Genomic DNA, 13,663 nt, shown 5'->3' with positions numbered 1-13,663 from the left:
ACCTCCTCCAGAGGGGTGAGGACAAAATGAGACAGCACTGTAAAGATGCTCAAGATTTCCTTTAGTGAGTGCAGTCTCCATGCTTGCTCCTGTCACCTGTTCTGACGGGCCCTATGTGACTGCTCCCTGTCCCCCATCTCTTAACCTGCTTGTCCCCTGTCCCTGCGTGTCCAATTCCTCCAGCAGCCCGTCCTGTTTCCCACCTGCCACTCTGACTCACCAGTGGCCCTGATTTGGCAAGCTCTATTCCCTCTCCTGCTCCCCTCAGACCTCTCAGGTAGGTTGCCACTGAGGGTCTCTTTCCCCGGTCCTGTGAGCTTGGGCTGTGACTTCTGCCATGTGCTGCATATACAGGACTGGTTCCTTTGTCCCCCGCATGGCTGTACTGAGGGCAGGTCCTGCGTTGGTCTTAAGCGTCCTGGGGCTGATTGTGTAGTGTATCCTGACCCATCCCATCATCCTAAGACCCGCTGTCCCCCAGCAGGCAAGCTGGTGTGTTCACAGACACACGCTCACTGGCACCTGACAGGGCAAAGCCTTTTCCGGGGACACTCCTCAGAGTCCAGAGAGATGGGGTGACTCCTCTTTGGCAGGGATGGGGGCAGGGGCCTCTGGCTTCCTCAGGAGAGCCACACAGCACCCCAGAGGGTGGCAGAGCCACCAAAATGTGCTTTCACTGTACATTGCTTTTGGCCACCTCGAAGGGCCTTCACAGGCTGTTTTGTTCGAGTGCCTTGTTGTAGAGACGAGTCTGCCTCCCAAAGGTGAGGCGCCTCAGGTCACACACAAGTGAACCCGGAGCCAGAAGAAGAGCCAGGCGGCCACTGCTCGTCTGTGTAATTACTTCCCATCACAGTGACAGTTTAACCGCGTTCTCAGTGGAGTCCTGGCCTCTGCCCAGGGGCGTGAACGCGTCGCTTCCTCCCGGGAGGCACATTGCAGTCCCGTGGCCCGGCCGTGCTGACACCCTCCGTGCGTGGTGTGGTGTGTGCAAAGGCCCCGCTCCGAGTGGGCTGTGAGCCCGCATTCATTAGCTGTGGACTTTGTGCTCTTGTGGCAGTTACGGGAATATTCCGGCACCTTTATAGCATGTGATTCTCAAGGGCTCTGGGGCCATGCAGGGAGGGAGCCAGGTCACGGGGCAGAATTCTCCACGCTCTGCCTGCTGACCCTTTGCATTGCTGGCATTTTCCCCCTACTGCATGCAAGGATGACCTAAGGAGACTGCCTTCTCCCCTTGGGTTTTACAAGACAGCTGTATGCGAACCCTAGATCCATTTGAAGCCTTTTCGGCATGTTGGTCCAGAGAGCCAGGGCAGGTGGAGTCGTGGGCTGTGAGTAGGTTTGATCTGGGTTCTAGTCCTGCTATCTCCGGTCACATGTATAACTTCCCTGGGCATCAGTGTCTCCTGTTGTAAAATTCTGAACCCTGCTGACTTAGAAGCCTGCCAGTCAGAAATGCAAAAATGTGAATGTTTTTTGTTTTGACTGCACGGATACTCCCTCATCTGTGGGCAGAGTCCCAGCCTCCTCCGTGTCCAGGCCCTGCCTATCGCCTGCCTTATTCCTTGGCACTCCCTGTCACCCACTCCAGGCCAGACATACCATACGCACAGTGCAGGGACTGTGGGAGAAGGGAGGAGATGCAAGTGTGGCCCAACAGGGTCGTGTCTCCTGTTATTCCCGGGACCCCCGGGTCTTGCTTTCCAGGCAGATGGGGGGGGGGGGGGAGGGGTGAGCTTTTCTTTTCCTCAGGTGCTTGTGCAGGTGATGAAAATCCCAGTGGAGGCCAGCCTGGTGAGATTGTTAGAGATGCTCCCCAGGTATCCAGGCACTCCCGTGTGCACACCTCTTACCCAGGCTGAACCCCCACCTTATAGGGGAGGGGGTGGGTTTTATTTCCCCTGTCAGTTCTCCTGGCCTCTTCAGGCTGCCCTCTGCTGGACAGTCCTGGGAACAGGGTCTGGGGCCTCTGCCTCTGGTGCTTGTTTCACTGCTGCCTAAAGCCCGCTGGGAATGGGAAACAGAGGCAGGCGATAGGACTTCTTTCTGGGTGCTGCTCAGCTAGCCTCATTTTCTCTTAATACAGAAGAAATCCTCGGTAGCATTTAGGCTTTGCCAGGTCACCTGGAGCTGCCCAGTATTCTTGCTGACTTTTGTTTGTGGCACACGAAGGGAGAAATCTAGCAGCCTCTTAGGTATGCTAACTGTAGTAGAACCCTTTTCTGAACTTTGAACTTGTAATGCAGCAGTCAGGAACTCATATGGATACTACTGCCCCCCGTTACTAGTTCTGTAGAGCTTGGTCAGGTTGGATCACTGACTCATCCCGCTTTGCCTGGACTCGGTTTTAGCATCGTAAGTCCTGTGTCCTGAGAACATCCTCGGTCCTGGGCAAGCTAGCTGGAGTGGTTGGTCTCCAGACAAATTCATGAGCTTCTCTAAGCCCCGGTGCCCCGAGCAGAGATAGTACTGCCTACTTCCTGGGGGTGTTGTGGGGACGTAACAGGCTCGTGCTTGTGGAGTGCTAAGCAGGTGTACCAGTTTTCTAGCGCTGCTGTAACAAAATGCCCCCAGTGGGGTGGCCTAGAACAACACAAATGTGTTATTTCACAGTCCTGGAGCCCAAAAGTCTGAAATCAAAGTGTCAGCAGAACCATACTCCCCTTGGGCCTGTAGAGATGCTCCATTGCTTCTTCCTAGCTTCCGGCAGTTTTCTGGCCTTTAGGCATTCCTTGACGATAGATGTCTCCCTCCAATCCTCTCTCTCCACGTGGCACTCTCCCTGTGTCTCTCTTCACATGGCCATCTTTTCCGGCTGCATATCTGTCCCTTTGTCCAGAGTTCCCCTTTTTATAAGGCCACTAGTCATGTGGATTAGGGCCCACCCTAATGACCTCATTTGAGCTTGGTTACCTCTGTAGAAAACCTATTTCCAAATAAGGTCATATCTTAGATACAAGGAGTCTGTATCTTTTGGTGGGGGGGGGGGGGGGGAGGTGGGACATAATTCAGTCCATAGCAGCAGGGTTTGCTATGACCATTACTGCCTTTTGTGTCATTATCTTTGCAATCATCACGAAACCAAGAGTATCTGCGAAACAGCTCCTGCCCCCAAGAGGAGATGACCTGATGAAGAGGAGCTGGCTTGGCAGTTAGAATTTGGTACCCGGGAACCATTTGAGCCTGAAGGATCTAGAGACAGCCTGTCTCACTGCTGGCTTTGTTCTGCTTGGTGCAGATGGAGCAGATGAGGGGCGAGCTACTCCAGGAGAGAGCTGTCAAGCAGGACTTAGAGTGTGACAAGATTTCCCTGGAGAGACAGGTGAGGCTGGCTTTGGACTAGACCACCCCCCCCCCCACCCACCCCCAACAGGGTCGTCTTTGCATGGCATCCAAAGAACTCTGGGACATAACCCGCCCGAGAGGTGGAGGTGTTCCCAAGGTCTTTTCCAGAGAGGTTTTCCCAATGATATTAAATCTGCTTGGAGGTTGAGCAGCTTGGGGAGGAGAAATTGCAGGTGGTGTCTTCTGGATCCTAAGAGGGCTAAATTTTAACGCAAAAGAAATGAAAAAGCCGTGAGTTGCTCAAAGCTTACTTGAATCATTTCTCTTACATGCCATTGACGTAAATTCTTCACTGAATACTATGTATGTTATTGGCGGAGGAGCCTATTTTTCCTGCCTCCTCCACCCCCGATAGGTTTGACAGAAGAGAAGGCCACGCCTCTTGCCTGACATCTAGGAGTCCTAGGACGGCCAAAGATTTCACTTGGGCTCCTAAGGGCACATGGTAGAACCTCTTCTCTTGGCCTGCCAGGAGCTGAGTGCTCTTGTTTCCCTGGAGACATTGCTGGCTTCCCTAGGTCCCCTGGGGCCATGCACCCTGTCACAAAAGGCAGCCTTATCACACTTGCCCACCAAATGCTGGCTCCACCCCATAAACCTGCACAGAGAGTGCGGCAGACACACACCCCTCACAGCACCCCCGTCTGATTCTAGAACAAAGACTTAAAGAGCCGGATTATCCACCTGGAAGGTTCCTACAGGTCCAGCAAAGAGGGGCTGGTGGTACAGATGGAGGCCAGGATCGCTGAGCTGGAGGACCGTCTGGAGAGCGAGGAGAGGTGAGCCCCACCAGGACCAGCTGCGGTGCAGAGGCCTGGCACGTAGTGGTGGTCACACTGCAGAGTGCTTTCCCATTTGTGTCTCTTGTCCTCATGAGCCTTCACGTGAGGAGGGTAGAGCAGGTACAGTGGATGAGAAAACCGAGACCCGTCCCAGTGAGTGCTTGAGGAAGGTAACCAGGCTGAATATACATCAGCAGGACGACAGCACAGGAAGCCTACTCCTGAGTCCCCGGCTTCCCCACCAGGCGGCTGCCCCTCTCCCCATCCCTTAGCAGACCGCGCTGCCTCATAAGCTACTGAGGTTGAGCTGGTTTAGAGGCAGGAGGTTGACTCTGCCCCGGGGGCCAGAGGTATTGGAGGAGAGGACAAGTGCCATTTCAGAGATTGGCGGGACCCCCACAGTGGATGGGAGGCATTGGGATCAGAGGGCCACGCTCATTTCCAGCAGATTCTCTGCAGCTAGCTCTAAGGTCACAGCCTGGGGGCCAGCACCAGGGTTGAGCTTTACTGGCCTCCGTTCTCACTCTTGGCCCCTCACCTTCCTGGAAGGGGTGAGGTGCGTGTGCATATGGCACTGTGCACTGTCTGGTTTTCAGTAGGACTTGGGGGCTGGGCTGCAGCAGCCTGAGATCTGTGATGCTCACACCCTGGCAGTCAGGGACCCTCTGCTGTAAAAGTAGAGTCTGGGACTGGAAGAACTCAGGGCAGCTCCAGTCCCAGCTCTGCCTGTTGCTGACTCTGTGGTTTTCGGCGGGTCACTCCCCTTCGTAGGGCACCCTTTCCCTCACCTGTCCAGGAACAGCCCCTTCATCCCATACTGTCGTGTTCTCCCACCCTAACCATCACATTGACCAGGCTGCCTGGCTGGAGCTTCCCCTCCTCCGCAGACTGCCCTGGGCCTCCTGAGGGGCTGAGATGAGAGGGTCTCATTCTGTCTCCCCCACCTTTCCAGGGAGCGGGCCAGCCTCCAGCTCAGCAACCGACGGCTGGAGCGGAAGGTGAAGGAGCTGGTGATGCAGGTGGACGATGAGCACCTGTCCCTGACTGATCAGAAGGACCAGGTGAGGGACCCTCATTCCCAGATGGGATTTTACACCCCAGGTAGGAGGGCGATGGAGTTGTGGAGGCTGAGTCCCTTCTTCCCCTCACCCCAGGCACGTCGTAGAACAGTGTGGCCTTTGTAGCCTACTTCAGTAGGGGGTTCAGTAAGCCCTAGCCCCTGAGCTGAGACTGGTTGCTCCCTTTGCCATCTCTCGGTCTCTTGGGGAGACGGTGGCTGGATTGCTGGCCTGTCTGTGCTGGACTCTTCTCTTTCCCGGCTGGACTGGGCGACCAACTAGCACCCAACCTGCCCTCTCTCCCAATGCAGCTGAGTTTGCGCTTGAAAGCAATGAAGCGACAGGTGGAGGAGGCTGAGGAGGAAATTGACAGACTAGAAAGTTCCAAAAAGAAGCTGCAGAGGGAGCTGGAGGAACAGATGGATGTCAACGAGCAGCTGCAGGGACAGCTCAATTCCATGAAGAAGGACCTAAGGTGGGTGAGCGTGGTGGCGCCGTGGGGACCGTGATTCCTCTGACATTTGAGGAGAACTTGGCGCTTTCACTCCTGGTGTCTGAAGCCAGTTCCTTGTTGTCGCCTTGAGGGGTCATCCCATCCTAGAGAGTGGCTGCATCCGCTTGGGTCACCCCATCTGTTCATTCAGGTCTCATATGTGTCATCCCCAAGCCAGTCTCCTGATGTCAGCTGGGCACTTCATCCCTCTTAGCCATAAGGGGTAACCAAGGCTCAAAGCAGGAGGCCCAGCTCATACCACCATGGAGAAGGCAGCTCTTAGGCCAGCACTTAGGACTCCTGCTTGTAGGGAGAAATAAGATAAGGTTTGGGTTCTTATCCTCATGAAGACTAGACTATCTCAGGAGAGAGCTGTTTCTAAAGCTCCCCTGCTGTGATAAGGGGACTGGGGGTGGGGGTCACTTTACCTGCCCCAGGGTCACTGGGGTGCAGGGTGAGATTAGATTCATGTTCATCCATAGAGCTAAGCCTTTCTCAGAGGCTGACTATGCTGATGGCATAGGTGGTTCTCTTGTAAACGGACAGAAGACCCCAGCCCGTTAAGAATCCTGTAAACAGGGCCTTTCTATCAAGAACCTGACCCCAGGGCTGACATTAGGGTGCACCATTTAAGGGGGCACCAAAAATCTCAGTAATCAAGATAGATAATTAATGAAATATTATAAAAAATAAATGCCAACAGCCCATGGTAAACAAGATACCAAAATTTAAGATGGGATCAACAACGGGGGCATCTGAGCAGCTCAGTCGGTTAAGCTTCCAACTTCGACTCATGTCATGATCTCACGGTCCGTGGGTTCGAGCCCTGTGTCGGGTTCTGTGCTGACAGCTCAGAGCCTGGAGCCTGGTTCGGATTCTGTGTCTCCCTCTCTCTCTATCCCTCCCCCACTTGTGCTCTAAATAAATACATACATACATACATACATACATACATACATACATACATATTTTAAAAAAATTTAAAGAAAAGGGGGGGGGGGTGGATCAACAACAGCACCCTGACGAGACATATTGTAGTTTGAGGCAAAAGGAAAAATCAGTACTACCCAACTTGTCCCAGCCCTGCCCAGCCCTTCCTATCAACACCAGCCTGCCACGGGCAGTTTGCTCCCTGCTGCTGAAGGAACTGTCAGGTGCACACCAGCCCGTGGGCTTCTCTGCCAGACAGTGGGGTGGACAGACAGGAACCCAAGACCCTTCCTTCATCCCCTGAACAGAGATGAACCGCAGCCCAGGGCCTGGAAACATGCCCCCTCTTCTTTCAGCAGACTTAAGAAGCTGCCGAGCAAGGTGCTGGACGACACGGACGATGATGACCTCAGCACGGACGGGGGGAGCCTCCACGAGGCGCCGCTGAGCTACACTTTTCCCAAGGACAGCACTGCCATCAGCCAGATCTGAGTCCCCTTCCAGGGCTGTGGAGGTGGCCCATCATGCCTCGCGGAGACCCTCAGCCAGCCTCCTGCAGCGGGGACCTGCAGCTAGCTGCGCACGCGCGGCTGGGAGTGGGAGCGGCAGCGCCCACGCGGAACAGAGACCCGGCGTCCCCTGGTCACAGGACAGGCTGATTCCTCCACGTCGCGGTCCTCCCAGAGTCTCTAAGGGGTAGCACGCCTCTCCCAGCTCAGGCAGGTGGCTACTGCAGCTTAAATGTTGACTCCCGAGGCAGAGGAGCCACCACTCATTGCAGGGTTTGGAGAATCTGATTTGGCAGGCGGAAGCCCGGGTTCTGCACCGCCATCTGCTGGCACCGTTTGCAGTGCTGCTCCTGCCCCTCCTCCCTCCCCCACCAAGAAAAAGGGTCCAAAGTGCTAGTTATTATCTAACAGCAATTGTGCAGGGGAGAGAGAGGATGTATAAAGTGTACATATTTTAACCCAGATTCTCATGGACTGCTTCTGTTGCCCTGTGGAATATTACAGAGGCTTTGTAGGGTGGCTTGTTTGTAAACTCCACACCTCTAGCTTACTATTTTTTAAAACATGGAGCTATTAGATTATTATTAAGACCTAGATGAGAGAGAGGGTAGAATACAGACTACTTTGGACATGAGAGTTGGAAAAAAGGAATTGTCGTGGTGTTAAGGGACAATTAATTCTGAGAAGAGAATTCAAGTGGTCCTCGTAAATAACTTATGGAGGGAGAGAAAGTCTGAGGATCACTTGTATCTGTGGCCCTGCTTACTTATTTTATCTAGAATTTTGTTGTCATTTCTGAACCCTGCTGAGACCAATTCCTGGTCACCAACTGCAATGTCTTTACCACAGTTGGGGTAGGGAGACTTTTAAGTAAGGCTTTTGGCAAGTGATGTAGTTTCTAGAGGGATGGGGTCTTACTGTCATTTCTTATTGGTTCTTTCCTCCCTCTGCCCACATCAGGCCTCCAAGTAGCCTCCTCTGCCTAGGGTTGCTTAGTGGGGAGTAGGACGGTGTGGGGACAAGGCTCCTGGACAACCATGTGAGGAAGAAAAGGTGGTGTCCAGTAAGGTCACGGGGAAGGGGAGGAGAGGAGGTAAGCAGGCATGTGTGGGTATGCGGAGGAAGGAAGAGAAGGAAGTTCTTGAAAGCTGGGGGGATGTGTAGACAAGGGGCAGATTGAGTCAGATTTCGAGTTTATGTCAGAAAAGCAAGGGAAAACATGAAAGTCAGAGAGGAGGTGTTTCTGTACAAACTGGAAGGCTCCTCCCAGCTTCCTGGGACAGAGGGGCATTGGCCTGCACCAGGCATACTGTAATTGGGATTCACTGAGGTCTGTGGTGAGACCATGTTGCTGGGACAGCATTATAGGGAACATGGAATCAGGAATATGCAGTATCCCAGTACTTCGTCCTGGCTTTTCTAGTGTCACCTCCCACTTTGATTGTTCCCAGGTACGGCCAGAGGCCAAATCCAGTCACAGTTGGGCCCCTATAGGTGAGGGCCAGAGTGTAGAGCCAACAGCTCAGGAGGGCCACACCAGGGAGAGAACACTGTAAGATGTGTGTGTATGTACACACACACACATAGTGGGGCAGAGAGAATAGTGTTCAGTTGCTTTGACAGTGTCCCCAGGCATTCTAATAGATGGGAAGCCTGTGGACCAGAGAACTCAATGACAGTTACCAAGAGGAGCAGGGTGTTTCAATGTGCTACCTACCTGAGGTCACAGAGCCCACTGAGCAGGATTCAGAGTAATCAGCTGGGTTTAAGGGCAGGTGTCACCATCCCTTACCCCAGGATTCCCCCCTCCCCCACTCCAGTTGAGTCAAACCCTCTTCCACCTCTGTTGGCTTGGAGTGGTTCTTGCCTCTAATTACTTATTTGAGGTGTGGAGAGATTCTTCCCTTTAGCTATTCATTCATTGAGCAAATATTGGGCATCCATCATGTGTCAGGCACAGTCCTTGGCCCTGGGAATACAGCAGCAAATAAAGCAGACCAAAATCCCCTCCTGGAGTGCAGTTAGGGGAAAGAGGGTGATGACAACAGTCATATAAATGAACACAGAGGCTGAGCCCCTCCCTACCTAGCCCCGGAGCTCCTCTGTGCTCTTGGGGACACAACAAGCCTGGTTCACTGGAATTCCCTTCGACCCTCAGTATATTCTTGGTTTCCCTGCTTCTTCCACCATCCTTAGAATTTGCCAAGAAGTCTGCCTAAAAATGCCTCAGCTCACTCATAACTGCAGGTGGAAGATGAGAAAGGCCGGAGATGCAGGAACTTTGGGGGTGAGTGTCCATCTTGGTTTGTGAGAAAGTCACTGTCTCTCTTTCTTGCCAGTTCCTTGTGGTAGCCATGAGTCTGGCTGCAAGAAGCAAAGGTGCCCATGAAAAGAGAACAGAGATCACCATTCAAAAGGGTTGAATCCTTACTGGAAAAGATGGGCCGCTGTAGATGTTAACAAACACATCACCCTACATAAGAATGGCTCTAGCAGTGAAGCATGTGGTGTAGCGGGCTGGGAACAACATTGGACTGGGACTTGAGAGGTGTTTTCAAGTCCTCGCTCTTCTTGCCCTGGTGACCTTGACAGGGGTGACCTTGATGGGGCCTGTGCTCCAGAGATTGCCTGGAATAAATGAGGACCATGGTGCAAGGTCCTTCCCAGCTCTGACATGCTATCATTTGATTTTATTATATACTCATTTTTTTCTGTTTGTTGCTTTAAGAACTAACCCTATTCAAGAATATTTTCTTTAGCTAGCTTAAAAAGAAAAAAATATTTTATTTAATAAACAAATACGTGGCCAAATGCAATGCCGAGGAGACAATCATCGTATATCTTTATAATTTTTTTTCCTGCTTCAGAGTGTCATTTGACAAAGGCAAGAGGCTTATTCCGTTGGGCTACGGCTTTTGGGTATGTCTGATTGCTTTGGTTTGTCATGGGGAAGAGACGTTCGGGCACATCTACCTCCATGTGCGTGAACTGGATAAAGCAAGGTTGCCTTTCAATAAATGGTGTCACCCAGCAGGAATCTTGACTCTCCCATTATTTTGACTCCCTTGTTTGCTCCAGAGCTTGGCTGTTTGTCCACCAAGAAACAGCAAGGTGAATGGCTGGAAACTGCTTGAGGAGGTGGAACTTGTCATGCCTGGGACCCGTTTCTGAAATAAAAGGGTGGGTGTGGGTCAGTGATAAACACTGAGAGAATTAATATGCCTGCTGCTGGTGATGTGCTGAGACATCCAAACTGCCCACTTGCAGAACAAGGCAAAATGGGAAGTGTGTTAGTAACTGAGAATAAACAGATACTCCCTGTTTATTCCTTGTACCTAAACTAAAATGGGTTCTCCAACAATCAGCGTTTACACATGATCTCTCTTGATCGACAACAGGCTGACTGCAGGTACCAGGGTCCCCATTTTACAGGAAAGAATTACTTCTCCATGGAAGGGACCTATGTTGCTCATTCTTTGTCCTCACATACATCCTCTGCCCTGTTGCCTGAAGGCTGCCTCCTCCATGACCTATGGCCACCCTGTTCGGGGTCAGCCCATAGGAGCAGGTGGGGGTTGGGTATTTCCCTGTTGTCACTCCATGCTTCATGTAACATTTTGGGCTGTGGCTCCTATGGAGACTCGTGACTCCAGCACCCACAGGACTTGGGTGACCATACCTCCCCTTTGTGCCTCTGGTCCTAAAGCTGGTCCTGGTTTCCTATTGCTATTCCTCTGGGTCCCTTGGCAGCCCTGGTGGGTTCCTGCAACATTGCCTACCCCCCTCCCCCACCTCAGTGCAGCTCCCCAGTGCAGCTCTTTACTGAATTCTTTGGTTCACTGCAGGTGGGTGCTGTGGCCTGTACAGAGCTGTGCCCACTGCCCTGTCGATTCCCCCAACAGTGTAAATAATCCTGCCCATCCAGCTATTCTGCAGCCCCTGACTCCTCTTATTCTGACTGAATGGAGCATCTCAGATATTAAATGAGATTTTCTAATTTTAATTAGTCCTCAAAGGCTTTGCATAAATTCTGTTTGCCTTTTTTTTTTTTTTTAAAGTAGGCTTCATGCTGAGCCCAGAGCCCAACGCAGGGCTTGAACTCATGCCCCTGTGAGATCAAGACCTGAGCTGAGATCAAGAGTCAGATGCTTAACCCACTGAGCCACCCAGGTGCCCCTGTGTTTTCCTTAAGGTCAGGTTTGTTGAGGTATCTATTTTTCATTTGTAGTAAAAGGTGCTCTTGTTAGTGTTACCTGCTTTTGAAACTGGATTTAGGCTCTTTCCTTGGACCCCCTGCCAGGGTCTCTTGGTGGGATCAGGAGACCCAAGGTGAGCCCAGAGCCAAAGGGAAAAGTCCTTCCAGGCCTGAGGCACCCTCCTCCACATTCTTGGCATTTCTTCTTTGAACTTGATAGCAGCAGTGATCCCGTCTTTGTTAGTAGACAGTCATTAGCCAGAAAGTTTTTTTTTAATTTTTTCAAATTTCTGTTTATTTTCAAGAGAGCATGAGTGGGGGAAGGGCAGAGAGAGAGAGAGGGAGACACAGGATCTGAAGCAGGCTGTCAGCACAGAACCCAGTGTGGGGCTTGAACTCACAAACTGTGAAATCATGACCTGAGCCGAAGTCGGACGCTTAACGGACTGAACCACCCAGGCACCACAAGCCAAGAAGTTTTCTATTCGAAATTTTCACATGATGGGGGAAATGACTTGACAGCAAGTTCCTGTTAGGGGCTAAATAGCCCTGAGGCAGAAGTCCCAGGCTTTGCAGAGGGATCAGCAATACCTTGACCGCATTCTCACACCTGTCAAATACCTGGCACTGAAAATCATTGTGGGCATTCACGCGTGTCTTCCTCCACAGGGCGAGATTTGAGTGTGTACCCCATGCCAGGCTTATCAGGGCTGGAAAAAATGTGCCAGTGCAGTTCCCAAAGGCATTCAACAATAATATCTACCCTGCGGGGGGAAGTTTGCAAGTTTCCCACTGTGCAGAATCCGGCTTGCCTTTAGAACAGATTGTCAACAACTCCTTGGGGATGGGGAGCATGATTCCAGAGGTTTCCTGGGTAAGCAAAATTAAACAATTTTAAGGGCAAGGCAGAAACCTCATGAGGTAAGGAATCTGAGGCTCAGAGAAGCCTCAGATGTTTGGCTATAGCTCACCTGTGGAGCCAGTAGCCAGCCTGTGAGCAGAAGCTGCCGCCCTGGGTCAGGTGCTGCAGCAAATACAAGGTTTAAGCCACAGTCAGGCACCTTCAGGAGCTTACAGTATAATAATAAAATGGTGATGATTAAGCTAAATGAAAATTATAATTATTCAGTCCTTCATACGTTTATGACATAGCAAATTTGTGTATTTTTCCCATGTCTAGTTGCTGGCCTTCCCAAGGGCATGTGGGTGGAGGTGGAGTGCCACGAGTGGAGTCTGGGTCTCGTTCTGGGGCTCCCACTCTACCCCTAGGAATCTCTGCTGCCCCTCACCCACACTCACCACCCCAGGGGACAGAGGTCTTTCATGTGATCCTGTGTTAGGGACCCCTCAGGCCCCTGGATCTTTCCTTTTTCAGATACTCCCTCAGTTGTTGGTTTCTAGGCAGCTCAACCACTGGTGGCCTGCCCCCACTCTCAGCACGGCAGTCCTTTGGAGCCACAGACCTCATGGATGAGGTGAGTCACAGATTTTTAGCTGCTCATCTGACTTCCTGTCTCTGGTGCCACTTGCTGTTGGGCTGCCGATCTCTTATTTTACCCTCAGTGGCCTCTTGGTGCTTTGCTAACCTGACCTCTCTGTTCCCAGTCTGGGGTGGAATGGCTGCTCTAGGTGGTCACTGGGCCTCCCCACATTCTCACTGCATGAAAGGTGGTCTTTTAGGAACATCAGCAAGTCCTGGAATTTGGGTGGTTCTCAGCGAACACTTATCTTGCCAGCCCCCAGATTGCTCTCTGGGGAGATCCTTCTAGAGCAGTATTTAACAATAACCTCCATTGTGTACTATCCTTTCCTATTAGTCTTACATTCAAAACTGCACTTGCAGCCTGAAATCAGCAGATTGTTCTCAACAGAACACTGTCCACTGAGGTCACTAATAAAACCCCTCACCTCAGAGTAGCTCATTGAAGAACATCAGGTGGGTGGGCTGGAATCTGAAAACCCTGGGCTGCATAGCAGTGGGCTGCCTTCCTGGAGGTGATGGCATAGTCTCGCTAGGCTGGGAGGGGTGGTCCCAGGGGGAAAGCACTCTGGATCCTGGATCCCTGCAAGTGAGCAGAGGCCAAAGCATGTCTAGGGAAGGGGGAAGTCTGAGCAGAGCCAACTTCAGGACTTGGAGCTGTGTGCAGCAGCTAATCACTAAGGAAAGAGGTCCCTCCGCCCCAGCTGTCTCCAGGACTGGGAGGGCTCTGGCTCTTGAAGCCAGACGCCTGGTCACCTTAATCGGATGTATGAGCTGGGCATGGGGGTTGTGTGTGCTGGTCAAGGAAGCCGATAGACCTGCCTCCCCAGCCACACAACAGACAGAGCGCGCCCCTTCAGGACGCCAC

General features: G+C 52.0%; 1 protein-coding gene across 5 annotated transcripts in view; it reads left to right on the top strand.

Moving 5' to 3' along the window:
* The window catches only part of CGNL1 (cingulin like 1), a 157,229-nt gene extending 147,076 nt beyond the window's left edge, over positions 1 to 10,153 (top strand). For 4 of the 5 annotated variants that reach the window (XM_027067351.2, XM_027067350.2, XM_027067348.2 and 1 more), the window contains 5 exons: positions 3,242 to 3,325; positions 4,003 to 4,127; positions 5,083 to 5,191; positions 5,500 to 5,663; positions 6,968 to 10,153. In XM_027067351.2, coding sequence (XP_026923152.1) covers positions 3,242 to 3,325; positions 4,003 to 4,127; positions 5,083 to 5,191; positions 5,500 to 5,663; positions 6,968 to 7,103 — 618 coding nt within the window. In that variant the 3' untranslated portion in view covers positions 7,104 to 10,153. The remainder of the gene's footprint in view (positions 1 to 3,241; positions 3,326 to 4,002; positions 4,128 to 5,082; positions 5,192 to 5,499; positions 5,664 to 6,967) is intronic. The other variant, XM_027067349.2, reaches the window with a different exon arrangement.
* The last annotated feature ends 3,510 nt before the right edge of the window (positions 10,154 to 13,663 follow it).

The sequence above is a fragment of the Acinonyx jubatus genome, chromosome B3 (genome assembly GCF_027475565.1).
Source record: "Acinonyx jubatus isolate Ajub_Pintada_27869175 chromosome B3, VMU_Ajub_asm_v1.0, whole genome shotgun sequence".
Classification (NCBI taxonomy): domain Eukaryota; kingdom Metazoa; phylum Chordata; class Mammalia; order Carnivora; family Felidae; genus Acinonyx; species Acinonyx jubatus.
The sequence above is the reverse complement of the archived record's forward strand: the minus strand, read 5'-3'. Positions and strand labels throughout refer to the sequence as shown.